Genomic DNA, 16,001 nt, shown 5'->3' on the forward strand with positions numbered 1-16,001 from the left:
CTGAAATATTTACACATTTTATAAATTGCCTGAGAGAATCACATTTTACAAATTGACGGTAATATATACACGCTTACAAAGGAAAAGACCTGTGAAAACAACGTCTATCGCGCATTGAAGAATTTCCCAACCAAGACGTAGAGTGACAAGAACGAATCGGTTCAAATGAAGGAAAACAAAATGCAGATATCATAATTACAACCTACCAAATTTATGTGTATAAGTTTTAGGCAGCTTCCTTGTTCGAGGAATGTATCCGTGAATATCCACACAAAGGAACAATATCCCACTCGTCTGCAGCTGTACAAAGAAACTTATTCGATGTCACGTGTCTCAGTAACAATCAAATATTTTAAAAGATATATATCGTTTCGGGATATTATAACCCGTGTTCGTTTCTCAACTGATCGCTTGGATTGTTTCAGGTGTTTTACATAGGTGTCAAGTCTCAATGGTCGGCTGAGAAAGCCCACGTGACAACTATTTTCATAGCGTCCACGGTTCCTAAAAATTCCATTGAGTGATAGATAACAATGATCAATCAATCAACGTATTATCAGTTAACCCTTTGAACAAAGTATGTTGTTTTTACATCGGCACTTCGCGCCATGATATGAGTGTATTCCCTTTGTTTTAGTAAACCTAGACATGTAAACACTCACTCTTGACATATCCACTGTGCAAGATAACAGTGATTAATCAATCAACGTATTTTCTGTTAATCCTTTGATGACTAGGAACGATCCGTTGATTTACAAAAAAAGTAAATCAACTGATCATTCATCTCTTGCTGGGCTGCCACGTGCATATTACATAACACACTTTTCACCTCACTTCAAACCTGGATTTAGATTGAATAATTACCCCAGACACAATAAATGCCAAATGGGAACCTTTGTCAGGTAATATAAGTGGTGCTACCACTAATTGTACCTGTAATAAATTCATTAACTGAGCATCAAGTGAATGACGACAAATACACAAGTGTAGGGTTATACGAGAAAACGTGGATGACAACAAGGGAGTAGTAATCGTATTATCGACGCAAGCCGAAATCCGAAAATGCTTTCACTGCATGGATACTGTTTTTAGTATTAAACTATAACCATCTGGGGTATTTCCAAATGACGACATCCGATGAGCTCCCTTGTTCTTTTTGTCTGTTTGTTTAGGCTGAAGAAATGAATTAACATGCGCCCTTTGTCGAAATCTTTATAGATCACAGTTAACCAATCAGTGTTCAAAAATGCGTAAAACAAATATTGCCTCCAGCCTCCAAGTTTATTTAGCTGTCCTTGCAGACGGTAGCCCAGTCTCTGGTCACGCTCAGTTGCGTTGCGTATCATCCGGGTACTCACGGGGGAAAAACAATAACAAAGGCAACAACCAGTCCGTTAGATCAGTGCCCCTTTAAATTGTCTTACTACCCATCATTCAATAAATTTCAAGCAGATAAACAATCTCAACAAGGCTTTTATTAATATGTTAATATAGTTAAATTATTCATGTTTCGTGACCCAGACAATGAGGTTTTTGCTGTCAACTGTCGAAACGTTAGGTAAGCGAATTGCGACGCCTCATAAAATCGAATTTACTCCGATACCACTGGCAGAGGTAGTCCAAACATGATCTTTAAACTTTGATTTACACTTATGTTTGTGATGAAAAGTGAGGCCCACTGTGTTCGAGTGTGGCATAGAAAGGGGCCGCATAAAATGTCAATTTCTACACACTGTCTACTTTGGGTGTTATAATTTAAAGTCATAAAATATTCATGACGGATATATCCTATCTCCTTTCAGAACCTTTATCTACCATATCTGCATCCTAATTATTGTTAATTAAATTGCGCACCTTTGGGTTTTGGACCTTTCTTCCCGGGGGCAGCTTTGGATCTTTCCATCCTCAAGCGATCTGTATTATTGAAAGATAAATCAACAAAACTCCATTTCCAATGCAAAACAAAACAAAAACATTGCCGGTCTCATTCAGAACCATGCCATTTTCCGCTTTGCCAAATTCAAAGGGAAATAACTCTAATACGAAACGATCTTCGTATTTTGAAGGCCACTAAACACATGAACTGGATCACCCAGCGATCCCAACAAGACTGCAAAAGACTGCTGACTAATGTGACCTTACACTGGATTAAACATTAAAACTTTATTTAGAGACAGTATATTGCACGACAACCAAAAACAAAGATCTATCAAGACGTAAAAGAAATTAGATCTAGATTTTCCGTAAATCAAAAACGTTTAATAGCTCTTTATGGAACCTTTTAAAGTGTTTACCTATCAAAGATGTTAATACCGTATTCGACGTAATAAGCGTCCAGGGCGATCTCAAAATTAGAAATAGGGGGCTCTTAATAGAATATAGTTTTGGTGAAAGAGTCGAAAGATCGTAAATTTTATGATTTCTGCTGACAGCCTGAAATGATACAAAAGAAAAGTCTGTGCGTATTATACACGACAGATATATTTTTCCAGAATTTAATTGCCCGTAATTAAGTGTGCATATAACACACAAGTGCGTAGTATACACGAATAAGTGAACACGAGTTGTGTACATTGATCAGTCGGAAGGGTGCTAATTGGGATTGTTCACTAGCCAATATATTGGCAAATATTGCCGTGGGCGCTTATTAGAGCGGGGCGCTTATTACGTCGAATGCGGTATGTGGTATTAAGTTCTAAAGAATTTATTTTAATTGATTTTAAAACTTTTATTTAAGTTTAGCGGGGAAACAGCAACGTGCGGATACTGTTATACTTTAATCGTGTAATGGCGAAGTATCTTAAAAATGAAACCAAACCATGCGTAACATTTTGCAAAATGAATTGAAACTCCAGTCCTACAAAAGGAAAAACACTAAAAACACACCGAAACATCGCCTCTGTCGATATAACCGGAACCTAGTTTGCACGCATGCGCTACCTGCAAATGACATCAATGCTTGATGGAAAAATATATAACATTGACTTTCTTCCTGAGTATGCTACGTAATTATTAAATGATGGTATTACTTTTTTTTCTTTCCCGAAACTACATATCACCGACTATGTTAAGATCATAGAGAGGACTAACATGGGGATTGCACTCTTATTTTGTCTGAGCCATATATATATATTCTGTTTCAGAATAATTTTGTTTCTAACTGGTTATGGCTTCTTTGGACTTTTCGTTTGTCTGTAAAAAGGCTTCCAACCATTCTAAAATGTGTGATGTTTAGTTTCAACACATAATCCACGTTTTTCATTGAGTATATCTATCGGATAATCACAAACTAAAACACTATGGCGAATGCAGTCTGTAATTACTACCTCTTGCAATTGGACTCGGTCGTTTCTCAAACGTTGTTGTTTGTTTGATGTTTGTTTGGCTTTTGAGTAGTAATTTCATGTATACAGATAGCATGTCCTGTCGTATTTTAGCACTAAATAATACTTCTAATATTTTAGACCGTTACACGGTTAATAGAGTCTAATAGGCCCCAGTCGGCCGGCCGATGTATACTATTTTATTTTGATATACTGTCTATTTTAACATGTACTGACCACTGGACACTCGAATAAAACATTCTTCCTGTTCTTGTTCTTCTAAACAAATAATTCAATGTGCGACAGTTCATTTGACCGTAGATTGCAACAAGTCCCGCATGGGATTCCTGCTCGTAACAGCTCTTGGGGACGGGCGGGTAGCCTTGTGGTTAATGCATTCGCTCGTCACGTCGAACACCCGGGTTCGATTCCCGACATGGGTACAATGTGTGAAACCCATTTCTGGTGTCCCCGCCGTGATATTGCTGGAATATTGCTGAAAGCGGCGTAAAACCATACTCACTCCATTTTCCCGAGGCAAGAGAGTTGACAGACTTTAAAAGTCCAGTTTCCACCCTTGCCGAACTAGGCTGGAATTCCTGGGCTCGATCGTAGCGCGACCAGTGGTTATTACGAGTTATGTCCCTACTAAGCCTCTCCTATGGACCATTCAAATTCCACCTCTCGTATCACTTGCATTTGCTTCAAACAAAATGGCGGCGCCCAGTCAAGACGATCTGATCAAAACTCAAGATCTATATTGTGATAAAACGGGTTTTACATTGCAAAGTGCATCAAATCACTTGAGCACCTTGATTAAAAACATAAAAAGATTAGAAAAATATCTGTTGTATCTGTATCACTCAAACGGTTGTAATAACGACGAAAATGGCCATCGCATGGTCAGGCCCTTTGACGTGGATCTTTGAAAAAGTTGAGTATTGTTTACTTTAATTCACAATGCAAGTATAACATCTTTAGATCTCGATGGAGTACAAGTTATCTGGTCAATCTAAGTTAAGTTCGTACCACCTGGACATACATGTATTTCTTAATGGATATAAGTACTTTCCAATCTTTACCAACTTATTCATTTTCAACAAATCAGGCTTCGGTTCAATCAACAAACCATTTTGAAATGTAAATTATCATTTAAATCGTCTATTGTTATCTACAGATATTATTATTATGGACACTGCGGGTCAGAGAGTATGCCCAGGATCTCATGCTTGTAAAATCCGTCTAAATTGGGATCGGCTGTACATATGCTTTGCAAATCCTGCAATCGACCGAAATCTGCACGACAGTTTACAAACCGGATTTCGATTTCGTTGCGCGATTTTGATTGGACTATGCTTAGACTCGTTAGACCAGCCAAACTGTAACTCCATAATGCCAGCCAAGTTCGGCAAGGGTGGGAACTGGACTTTGATAGTCAGTTAACTCCCTTGCCTCGGGAAGATGTACTCACTCACTCACTCACTCACTCACTCAAACGGTTGTAATAACGACGAAAATGGCCATCGCATGGTCAGGCCCTTTGACGTGGATCTTTAAAAACGTTGAGTATTGTTTACTTTAATTCACAATGCAAGTATAACATCTTTAGATCTCGATGGAGTACAAGTTATCTGGTCAATCTGAGTTAAGTTCGTACCACCTGGACATACATGTATTTCTTAATGGATATAAGTACTTTCCAATCTTTACCAACTTATTCATTTTAAAAACAAATCAGCCTTCGGTTCAATCAACAAACCATTTTGAAATGTAAATTATCATTTAAATCGTCTATTGTTATCCACAGATATTATTATTGTGGACACTGAACGACAGAGAGTATGCCCAGGATCTCATGCTTGTAAAATCCGTCTAAATTGGGATCGGCTTGACAGGCTCGCTGACTTAGCTCATTGCGTGCCATAGTATCCAGATTGCGTGCAGTCGTACCCAGATTGCGTGCCATTGTACCTAGATTGCGTGCCATCGTTCCCAGATTGCGTGGATCGCCGGCATGGACTTGATTAGGTAGTGGCCACCCTGACATAGCTGAAAAATTGCCGAATGCGGCGGTAAATAATATTGTCTCACTTATTCCACAAAACGCATTGTTATAACACAATGCCGCCACAACGAGAAGGCACCAGGACGACATATATTAGCGAGAAGATTGGTAACTTCTACAATATTTCACTCATATCCTTTCTGTTCAGATTAATGTGGACGACAAACCAACACTGATGCAAGTCGTAAACGGGTACGGTGGTGACAGATGAAGGGTTATACACGGAGCGAGGCTCGAACCTGCCACTGGCACATATTCTGCAAAGCGACGTTCAGTAACTCATCTCACTGTGTCACTCATGTCCAAATTAAGGTTTCAACTAAAAGCGACCCGTGAAGATCCGGGGTAGAATAAGTCTTCAACAACCCATGCTTGCCGTAAAAGGTGACTACTTGTCGTAAGAGGCGACCAACGGGATCGCGTGGTCAGGCTCGCTGACTTGGTCAAAGCACGTCATCGATCCCAATTGCGTGGATCGATGCTCATCAGACAGTGACAGTGACAGTGCCAATGTCTTCCAAAGGTCTGTGTTCGAACTGTGTCTATTTTGATAATGTACATTAAATGTTTCTGTTTCTCTGTTTAAAAAATGCATCTTTTTTCTTTAGGAATTGCAGAGGTTCCAATGTTTCACAACTTAAGCGGTCCTGTTGTGAATAACTCCGAGGTTTTTTTCTAATTTGGGGGTAATATTAAAATATTGGCATCATAAAAAATCTGTAAATATAAGATGACCTATAGATATGAAACAAATCGAAATTATGGAATGTTTGTTGTCAATGGTCTGTAGACCAGGTATGTTTGAAACATATTTCAGAGCCCTTCAGTTGAAGTCTAGTAATATAACCTTTAAAGGAATTTTTACCAGGATGTGTCATATTTGCAATACTACTCATTTATTAGCTTTTCCGACCCGTGAAGATCCGGGGTAGAATAGGTCTTCAGCAACCCATGCTTGCCGTAAAAGGCGACTATGCTTGTCGTAAGAGGCGACCAACGGGATCGGGTGGTCAGGATCGCTGACTTGGTTGAAGCACGTCATCGATCCCAATTGCGTGGATCGATGCTCATGATATCACTCACTGGGTTGCCTGGTCCAGACTCGATTATTTACAGACCACCGTCACATAACTGGAATATTGCTGAGTAAAACAACCAACCAACCAACCAACCAATTCAACAAAAAGCCACATACGTCATACTGTTTTTTATTGTTTTGTTTGTTTCATGAAAATTTTAAACGTCTTCGTATGCTATAATATTCAACTGATACGTTTAAATTAAAACATCACACGTTACGACAGGCTAATCGGGATCACAGACAGGATCAAGGCGGTCACTAACCTGACGTTATCCACACATGGGGAGCAGATCTCTGGCGGAGCGTCTTATCGTGGAACACGCTCGATATAGCACCGGATCACTATAATTACACCCTGTATCCGTACCTTATCAGCTAACAATGGGTGGGACTCAGGGATGGATATTTAGGGTGGGAGAACGTGTTGATAAGACCAAACACGTCATAACCTATTTGTGTCAACCATTGCGGTCATCTGCTTTGATTTAATGAAGATGGGTTATCGTCATAACGATTTGTAAAGACAATAATAGTTTACAAAAATAACACGCATACACAGTGTGTCGACTAGGAATACCAAAACGAGTTTAAATTCATCTTATTGATAAGTTACAAATGCAGACAGTAATTATGTCGACTGATGGTCATTGTTGTGCTAAAATAAATTACTTCATCAATCGAATAATTCAATAAGTTTCAAGCTGGGTTTGTTAACTGAAGTATCTTTGAGAGAATAGGTTCAACCGAAAGACGTTAAAAGAATGAACGTGTTGTTACCCTGCCTGGTGCTCAGCATTAAGACGATAAAACAAGGACTTGTCGACTCAGTCAGTATACAGTATCTGAGCTTGGTATCCATGTTAACACTGCGACGTGGTATTTCAGTGGGCTAGCACTATAAAACCGACACTAGTCTTGACTAGCGTAAGCAGACACACATACACACACACGCGCACGCACGCACGCACGCGCGCGTGCATAAACGCTGCTTATATAAGTACGGCAATCTTGAAGCGACGTTAAACCACATTTCACCGTATCTCACCTGGATGATACGACCTTCAAAGTCAAAAATACGCTTAGCTTATAAAAGACCCACACAAAACAGAAGTTTGTTCTCATAAGTCACTACGGGGACATAGTGAGTGAGTGAGTTGGGTTTAACGCCGCTTTTAACAGTATTCCAGTTATATCGCGGCGTGTCAGCCTAATGTGGGAGGAAAGCCCGAAGTGAGGTCTCAGACGTTTACCACTTCGGTGAAACCCACGAGCACGGGTAAGGTGCTGACAAACCTAGAAACATAATTGGGGCGAACCGGGATTCGAACCCACAATCATAGGTTTCTGGCGTGCCCAAGGGACGCAACTCCGCATACATTGTAGAGAATATAAACGAATCAGATTTAATACCGACGGAGTTATAATTGCATTGGATCCAATCCCATTTGACAATGTTTTCAACCAATCAGAAATATTGCTGAATGCGGCGTTAATTAATCAACACAATACAAACAACTCAAATTCAACCAGACTGCTTGACGACGGCAAACGCTGGAGTATTGCGCTGACCTTGACCTTCAATTTTATTACCTACCCTGTCGTGTACTGCTCAGCGGGTAGGAAGTATCTGGATTGATTTCAACCGCTAGGGGAAAGAATTCAGTGGGTGTTTTTTAATCCAAAAACTCTTTTAAAAAGTCTTTTAGACTTCAACATTGTAAGCAGTTTAACAAGACCACAAAGCGCGGTTTATTAATGTTTCAAAGGTGTTGAAGAAAATTCTTACGTTGAAATTCCCATACACCACACCGTTTATCAATTAATCACCATGCTGATCCAAACCACTCCCACAGGTGATTGGTGACACCTGTAGGCGATATATGTCGCCAACAAGAATGAACGAATTATTGACGCGATTGTTATAAAGCTAATATTATATTACATGCACCATTAGTACCACAGTGACGAGACAATTTATGACACATGTCACATCCCCAGTAGGTCATGTATGCAGCATGTCACGTCCTTGAATGGGCCCTGTTTCCGGCATGTTGTTATGATGGTTGTCATAAATGCTTCGCTGACCTTGGAATACTTCGATCTGTTTATAATGATGTATAGATATATTATACCGGCTGTTATATATAGATATATATTAACTTGAATGAAAACGCGTTCTGAATGAAACTAGCGCTGACTTCGCTGAATGTGACCTTACTTCTTGGGTAATTGACCGGTTAAAACACTGCTAAAACACCTTTCGTGAAATGACATGGTCTAATTAGGACTAAGTGGTTAAGGTTGAGCATAATGTGTTGACACAGAGGTCACTTGCGGCTTAAACGGCCTTCTCCTTACACCTGTATACAGTGAGACCTGGCTAGTCTGGACACCTTTAGTTCGTAAAGCTCTATTTCCAGACGATAAGTACTGGAAACGCATAAATACTACTCTAATACTATATCTAAAAGATAAAGCTTACTAGTATTTAAATTTTGATTCAAATTTCAAAATGTTTAGTGACTGAACTAACGACTAAACTGTTTTTATAATAAATAAGATTTTAGTTTAAAGGCATGGCTCACCAATCTGAAATATATTAATCAGGTGTAACGAAATTTTCATATTGAAAGTAGTTGTAGTTTGAACCAAGTCAGTGGCATCTCATCAACATTATGTTCGTTACATTGTACATTCTATCGCTGAGTACACAGTATCAACAACTAACGTATTTATAATAACAATTTAAATTTATTTCAAGAAATAACTGTCTGAGTTGTTTGCCTCATCATGCATATGACAATAAAGGTTGGGGTGTTTACAAGTTGTTCTTCATTTTTGTGAACCTTATCACCTTGTTGACCCTCAGGTATAAAAATACATTCTCGTTGCCCCAATACCCGACACTGCACGCACTATCTCCCGCCACTTTTAAAGCGCACAGGTTCGCCGTGAAATCGAAGAAGTAGCCTGAACGCTTCGTCACAAACATAGGAAGGTGTAAATTGCTTTTGAACTGGAAAGATCGCAAAACTGAGGACAACAAAGGAATGACAAAGGATAAATATGAGTAATTAGGGAATCATCCAAAGACGAGAATGATTTCCTGATATCGTGTCCACAAGAGTGAGTGAGTAAGTGAGTAAGTGAGTAAGGTTTTACGCCGCTTTTAGCAATATTCCAGCAATATCACGGCGGGGGACACCAGAAATGGGCTTCACACATTGTACCCATGTCGGGAATCGAACCCGGGTCTTCGGCGTGACGAGCTAACGCTTTAACCACTAGGCTACCCGACCGCCCCTTGTGTCCACAAGACGACACTCTCCCATGAAAGTAACAGAGCAATACTGTAAACCCTATTATGCACGCATATTTAAAAGGGTGACTTTAGGGGAACATCATATATCATTGCGATAGTTAAAACCATTATAGCAATAGTTGTATGACCGTCAGTCTTGTGATAGTTAAACATCAATAGTTGAAACAAGCTTCAGAAAGTCGTACATTTGGCAGTGAGTTTAGTGGAACTCACATTCCTACCAATACATCTAATGTCAGAAAGTCCTGAAGGTTTTTATCACTTCTTATATCAAACAGCTATCCTTGGGTCGAAAGCGTTCTCTCATACAATCAATCATTATCAAATATTTGCACACATAAAGGTATAGCATTCCCTAAAACAAAGGTCTCTTCCTTACATTCACAATTTCTTTAATGGCGTTTTCGTTTACAGCATGACATCGGGGATATATTTGCACATTTGTTCTTAAAACGTGCAATAGATAGGTAGATACATGTTACGGAAAACGCAGTTTAACACTCTGTAACCGTTTAATCAAATGTTTTATACAGATGCTTTATTAATTTCTAATTTATCTATGAAAATAGTTTGACGTAAGTCTACATACAGGTCTAGCCTGCTTTGAAGTATACCTGTATAAACTTCACAATGGAATATTATTGACTTTGTTTGACAATAAACCATGTAAGACAGGCAATATGCTTTTATTGCTATTTCCGATATTGGATTTAATTTCACGATTCTGTGACACACTTCAGGGAATGAGTTCAATGGATCAATATCTTGTACATGTACAAATGTCAGAGAGGAATCTTTGCAGAGCTGAAAGTAGCATTGTCAGCATTGCCATTGTTTGAGGCTGGTCTGCGTCATACATTTAAAAACAAGCAACGCCTACTTCATGTTTAATGTGGTTGGGGTGGTGGTGGGTCTGGTGGGTAGGGCGTGACTATACATACGTGGCAGCTTTATGGAAACATCAATGAACAACAATAGATCTACTTCCGGTCTGTAATCTGGTATCTTACAATGCCATGAACCGAGACGCAATTAATGTCTTTCCTTATAATATTAAGTCATGTTAAGGGTTGGGCTATATTTTGAAAACATGAAAAGGATTCTACAATAGCATGTGTCTTATTACGTTCGGTGTTAACAAATAAAGAAAGATATAACACAATATTATGAGAGAGAAAGAGATCGGAGAGTTCATTCATTCAAAATTTTTGTTTCATTTTCAACGAAATTGCTTAAAAAGCTAATGCAATGTCTACTTTGCTACATAAATCTTAATCTTGCCAAATGATCTTTTTTTTTGCACCTAAAACATGTTTTAGAGATTAATCTTAGGTCGATATTGCATTAAAGGGTAGATCGTGGCTAATAATATATACGCAATATCTCATGTACTGTATTCTTTGTAGTAAGCTCGAGTGAGGTTAGTTCTGAAGTGTCGTCAAACAGCTTGAGTGAGCTTGGGTGAACATTTTGACCCTCAGTTACCGGTTTGTACCTTCCTGGACGGGTTACCGTGACCTTGAACATTCTAATATACTCCATCTATCTGTCTGGAACAAAGTGGCTAGACTGCCATGTTAACATGTGTAAGTTTCTTGTCATACTTAAGTGCCTCTTCTAACGCGACACCAATTCAAACACACAAACACTTATGTTAAAACGTGGATAGTTAACAAATAACTTATTATGACCATTAATTATAGATTAAAAGTAACAATTTCCCATAAATACACCAATGAGGCTTTATTTTGCGTCACTCTACTTCAGATAGAACAGATACAAACTTGGTATTATCTGAATCGATAACAGGTGTTTGTCGTAAATATTCTTGGTGTAAGGGTGTCTAATTCGGTCTAAGGCTTCCCCGTTTTAGTACCATATCTTCAACTTTTGATAACCAGGGCCACTCCAGTAGAGGGCAAACCTAAGAATAGGCATTTAGACTCCTCCCCCTTCCTGTAATAACACAAGAGGTAGGATACGTGGACAGTATATAAGGCCCAGCATCGCAGGATCTCGCCACACCACAACCTGTGTTCTACCAGACGTTATACAAGATGCTCACGGAGATAGTAGTCACCCTTGTCGCACTCCTTGCTGGATTCCTCTGGTAAGCATAACGTCTCCCTTTACATGTATATAGATTGCATATTTATTAAGACATATCTCAAAATGTCTTAGTCAATCTTTATTCAAGCAAAAATAATATATTTATTATTTCAATAACAATTTTTATACTGTTTATAGTATTATGTATATACGATATGTGTTTAAGTGGAATGGTAATCATAAAAATAAAGCTTGTTTTGAAAAATAATTTCTGTTTAGTTTGTTATTCTTAATTTTGAAATGCGAATCTGATATTTGAATCTTTAATATAATCATAATGTATTTTGAATGCAGGCATCTCAAGCGGCACTTCAGTGTGTTCAAGCGTCTAGGAATCCCTGGGCCTGAACCATCCATCATCTCTGGTAATCTGATAGAAATCATGAAGAAAGGCCAGTTCCAGGCTACCGTTGACTGGAGTAAGAAGTATGGGCGAGTCTTTGGTTACTTCGAGGGCTATACTCCGGTCATGTCCGTCAGTGACCCCGACCTCCTCAAGCACATTCTTGTGAAGGACTTCAAGAACTTCCAGTGCCGCAAACAATTCCCCCTGGCACCAAGGAAGAGTCTTGGGCTGTTCCTGGAGAACGGACTGCAGTGGAAACGGAGTCGGAACCTCCTGACACCTGCATTCAGCTCTGGGAAAATGAAGCAGGTCAGCATAATAGATCCGTTATTTCATCTCAGTACCTAATGGGTTTCATATTCTATACTATATATCGTTGCTCCTATTATTAAATTCGCATACTGCAGAACATTTGAACATGAAATTGATCTTTATTAAACACTTTGTATCATGACACAGCAAGACTCTATTTTTATCTCTGTTATTTCTGTTGCTACAGATGTTTTCCACCATGGCGGATACGGCTGATATTCTGATTGATAACTTGGACAGGAAGGCAGCATCCGGGGACTCATTTGATATCTACAGTACCTTCCAATGTCTGACCCTTGACGTCATTGGCAGGTGCGCCTTTGGACTCCGCACTGACGCCCAGACCGACCCCAACGACCCTTTCCTCAACAACATTAGGACGCTGTTCAACACTCTCTCAAAGACACTAATCCTGCCCTTAGTCAGTGAGTACAACTGCACATTCCTTCTTTTCTTTTCTTTTTACTGGAAAGTATCTTTCTTATGGCAAAGGAGAACTTTTTTTTAAAGTTAATAAATGAATAGTTACTACTTACAAGATTTTTTTTATATGTTGCATTTTAACCATGTATTTAACCCTGTCCACTTTTGTCTTGCAGTGTTTCTGCCGTTTCTCTCTCACGTGGTATTCTTCATCAAGAACCTCGTGGTCATCTTTGGTATGAATCCCGTAGTCTGGCTGCGCGAGCAGATGAAGGAAGTTATCACCATCAGAAAAGAAATGGGGGTAAGTTTTCATAAAACGCACCCTAACACGTTCCTCGCATTAGTGTCATATGAAATTAATTTTGGAAATGACTTCAAAAGTAATTTCAGTAGGCGATACATCATGTCACTGTTCATTAAACTATAATTTGGCCATATTTATATTTCTGGATATCTTATTTTTCAGGAAAACAGTCGCATAGTGGACCTGGTCCAGATGATGTTGTTTCCACAGAAGGCCCGTGGTAACGAGAAGGATCCCCTGAAGAAAGCAATGACTGACAGAGAGGTGGTGGCACAGAGCATGACCTTCCTCCTGGCGGGCTACGAGACGACCAGCACAGTGTTGGCCTTCTTCAGTCACGTACTCGCTCTACACCCGGAAGTCCACAAGAAACTCAGCAAGGAGATCGAACAGAAAGTGGGACAGGTAGGCTGAGATAATAGTGAGTGAGTGAGTGAGTTGGATTTAACGCCGCTTTTAACAGTATTCCAGTCATATCACGGCGTGTCAGCTTAATGTTAGAGGAAAGCACGAAGTGATGCAGGTCTCAGACGTTTAGCACTTCGGTGAGACCCACAAGCGCGGGTATGGTGCTGACAAACCTAGAAACATAAATGGGGCGAACCGGGATTGGAACCCACAATCATAGGTTTCTGGCGTGCCCAATGGACGTTACTCTAGACAGCGCCTTTGGCGACTGGGCCACCCGTGCCCCCGCTGAGATAATATGTGACTAATGTTTTAATTAGTGTATATTGGGAGTGATTGAATGATTATGGTTTTACGCCGCCTTTAGCAATATTCTAGCAATATCACGACGGGGACACCGGACACATTGTACCCATTGGGACATAGAACCCGGCCCTTCAGCGTGACGAGCGAACACTTTAACCACTGGGCTACCCCACTGACCAATATATGTTGTACTGTTTGTCATACTGTTTAACTGTAAAGACGCATATCTCTTAGTTAAATAATTTATAACCTCTAGCTGTTGTTTTTTATAATTATTCATTTGTCACGGTGTGTTATTGTTTGTATCTTATTCATTTCAGCGTGACGTCACATATGACTCCGTCAAGAACTTGGTTTACTTCGATAAGGTGTTCGACGAAGTCTGTCGCCTCTACCCCACTGCTTCATTGTAAGTATTCCTAATGCATATGATACATAGAACAAATATTGAAACGATGTCTATACGTTTGTGTTGATCTCTTCTACCATAAACATGGCAGTAGTTCCTCGTGCTGATAGGCTATTCCCATTCATCCCGGTAGCTTCAGACGCTGACATATTGCCAATGCGACGTTAAAATTAACTCATTCACTCTTAGTTTTATAGCACTGAAACGAATTGAAACAGAGAGCAGAGCTTAGTATTCAATTAAATTTATTCCTCATTTTTTTCAGGATTGTGACGAGAAAGGCATCTGAAACAAAAACGTACAATGGCGTCACCATCCCTGCTGATATGAACATCCAGGCCAACGTCTGGGCTCTCCACCACGACGAGGAATTCTGGGAAAGTCCTGAAACGTTTGACCCGGAACGATTCTCCCAAGAAAAGAAAAGCGGCGCCGCTGGTTACACGTTCCTTCCGTTTGGAGCAGGGCCACGTGCTTGTATCGGGATTAGGTTTGCCATTCTGGAGGCTAAGATTACCATGGCTAAAATTTTACAAAAGTTTACCATACAGAAAGCAGAAGACACAAAACTCCACCTTCAGTTAGAAGCCAGGGGTGCCATTGTTCCTAAGGAAGAGGTGAAGGTCATACTGATGAGGAAGTCACGTGACGCTGCGACCAGACGACGCGGTTGAGACTCATGATGCTTCTTTGCAAGAGCAGCGATGTAATGTCATGCCCACGTGACATATCCACCATCCACTCTCAGAGGCCAATCTGGGTTTCCGATCTAGGAGGCCCGTCTAGAGAGGTCCGTCTAGGACTCCCGTCTAGGAAGGCCCGTCAGAGCTTGACATGAGAGAGGAAACTGAAGTTCATCACTAGCCCAGTCTGACACTACAAGAACACCGCGATCTGCCTTAAAACAGATCACGATTATTTGATCAAAACGTTTGTATGAACTGCATGTATAAAACTTATACATGTTCTGCTGTTTCTTGAGTTTGGTCGATCTCAGCGGCAAGTGAAAATTACCTGTTTGTGTATGTTTGACTGTAGGTGTAGTGTATGTCCGCCATAGCAACAGTAAACAGTTGAATCTCTCATTCAGTGTTTATCTTGTATTGTTGTTAAGTGCCTTGATGGAATGAATAAATGCTGTATTGTTTTTACCATTCGTTTGTTTATATTGATGTATACATACTGTGCCGCTGCCTTGATGAAATGTTAAGCCGTTATATCGACAGAACATGTAGGCTTTTAATCTATAACGGAGCGCATGTTATCTACATGTGGGAATGGACGTTTAAATGGACGTGTAGGTGTTATACCTCTTCTTTAATCGATTTGATCGGGAAAGATATTCGACAAGAAAAGTATTGTCCTGGGTAAGTGAAAGTTTTGATGACCGGCAAGATGTTGGGACCTTTTTAAAAACATGATTTGCACCAGAACATGGGGGCACGGGTGACCTGGTCGTTTAAGTCGCCGCGATTTGCTGTGCAGAATACGACCCTTGGGCACGCCAGAAACCTATGATCGAATCCCGGTTCCCCCCGATTATGTTTCTAGGTTTGTCAGCACCATATCCGTGCTCGTTGGTTTCACCAA

The 16,001-nt window shown here is 39.9% G+C and overlaps 2 protein-coding genes across 2 annotated transcripts in view; one reads left to right on the plus strand and one right to left on the minus strand.

Annotated features, from left to right (window-relative positions):
* Positions 1-2,014, minus strand: part of LOC124132730 (integrator complex subunit 1-like) — a 75,496-nt gene extending 73,482 nt beyond the window's left edge. Inside the window, exon 1 of the mRNA XM_048400894.1 lies at positions 1,855-2,014. Within this exon, the coding sequence (XP_048256851.1) occupies positions 1,855-1,903 (49 nt within the window). The 5' untranslated portion in view covers positions 1,904-2,014. The remainder of the gene's footprint in view (positions 1-1,854) is intronic.
* Positions 2,015-11,825: 9,811 nt separating this feature from the next.
* On the plus strand, positions 11,826-15,562 carry LOC124133885 (cytochrome P450 3A11-like). The gene is made up of 7 exons (XM_046498474.2): positions 11,826-11,901; positions 12,195-12,555; positions 12,746-12,983; positions 13,158-13,285; positions 13,451-13,693; positions 14,323-14,411; positions 14,677-15,562. Exons 1-7 carry the CDS (start codon positions 11,849-11,851, stop codon positions 15,083-15,085), a joined length of 1,521 nt encoding a protein of 506 aa, XP_046354430.2. The 5' UTR covers positions 11,826-11,848; the 3' UTR covers positions 15,086-15,562.
* Positions 15,563-16,001: the final 439 nt, after the last annotated feature.

This window comes from Haliotis rufescens, unplaced genomic scaffold, assembly GCF_023055435.1.
Source record: "Haliotis rufescens isolate VD_foot unplaced genomic scaffold, xgHalRufe1.0.p SCAF_20, whole genome shotgun sequence".
Classification (NCBI taxonomy): Eukaryota; Metazoa; Mollusca; class Gastropoda; order Lepetellida; family Haliotidae; genus Haliotis; species Haliotis rufescens.

Excerpts from the sequence above, each read along its gene's own strand:
- LOC124133885 (XM_046498474.2), top strand. The coding sequence starts at position 11,849 with ATGCTCACGGAGATAGTAGTCACCCTTGTCGCACTCCTTGCTGGATTC. Across the intron at positions 11,902-12,194 it reads CTCCTTGCTGGATTCCTCTG|GCATCTCAAGCGGCACTTCA; the intron begins GTAAGCATAACG and ends TTTTGAATGCAG. Across the intron at positions 14,412-14,676 it reads CTCTACCCCACTGCTTCATT|GATTGTGACGAGAAAGGCAT; the intron begins GTAAGTATTCCT and ends CATTTTTTTCAG.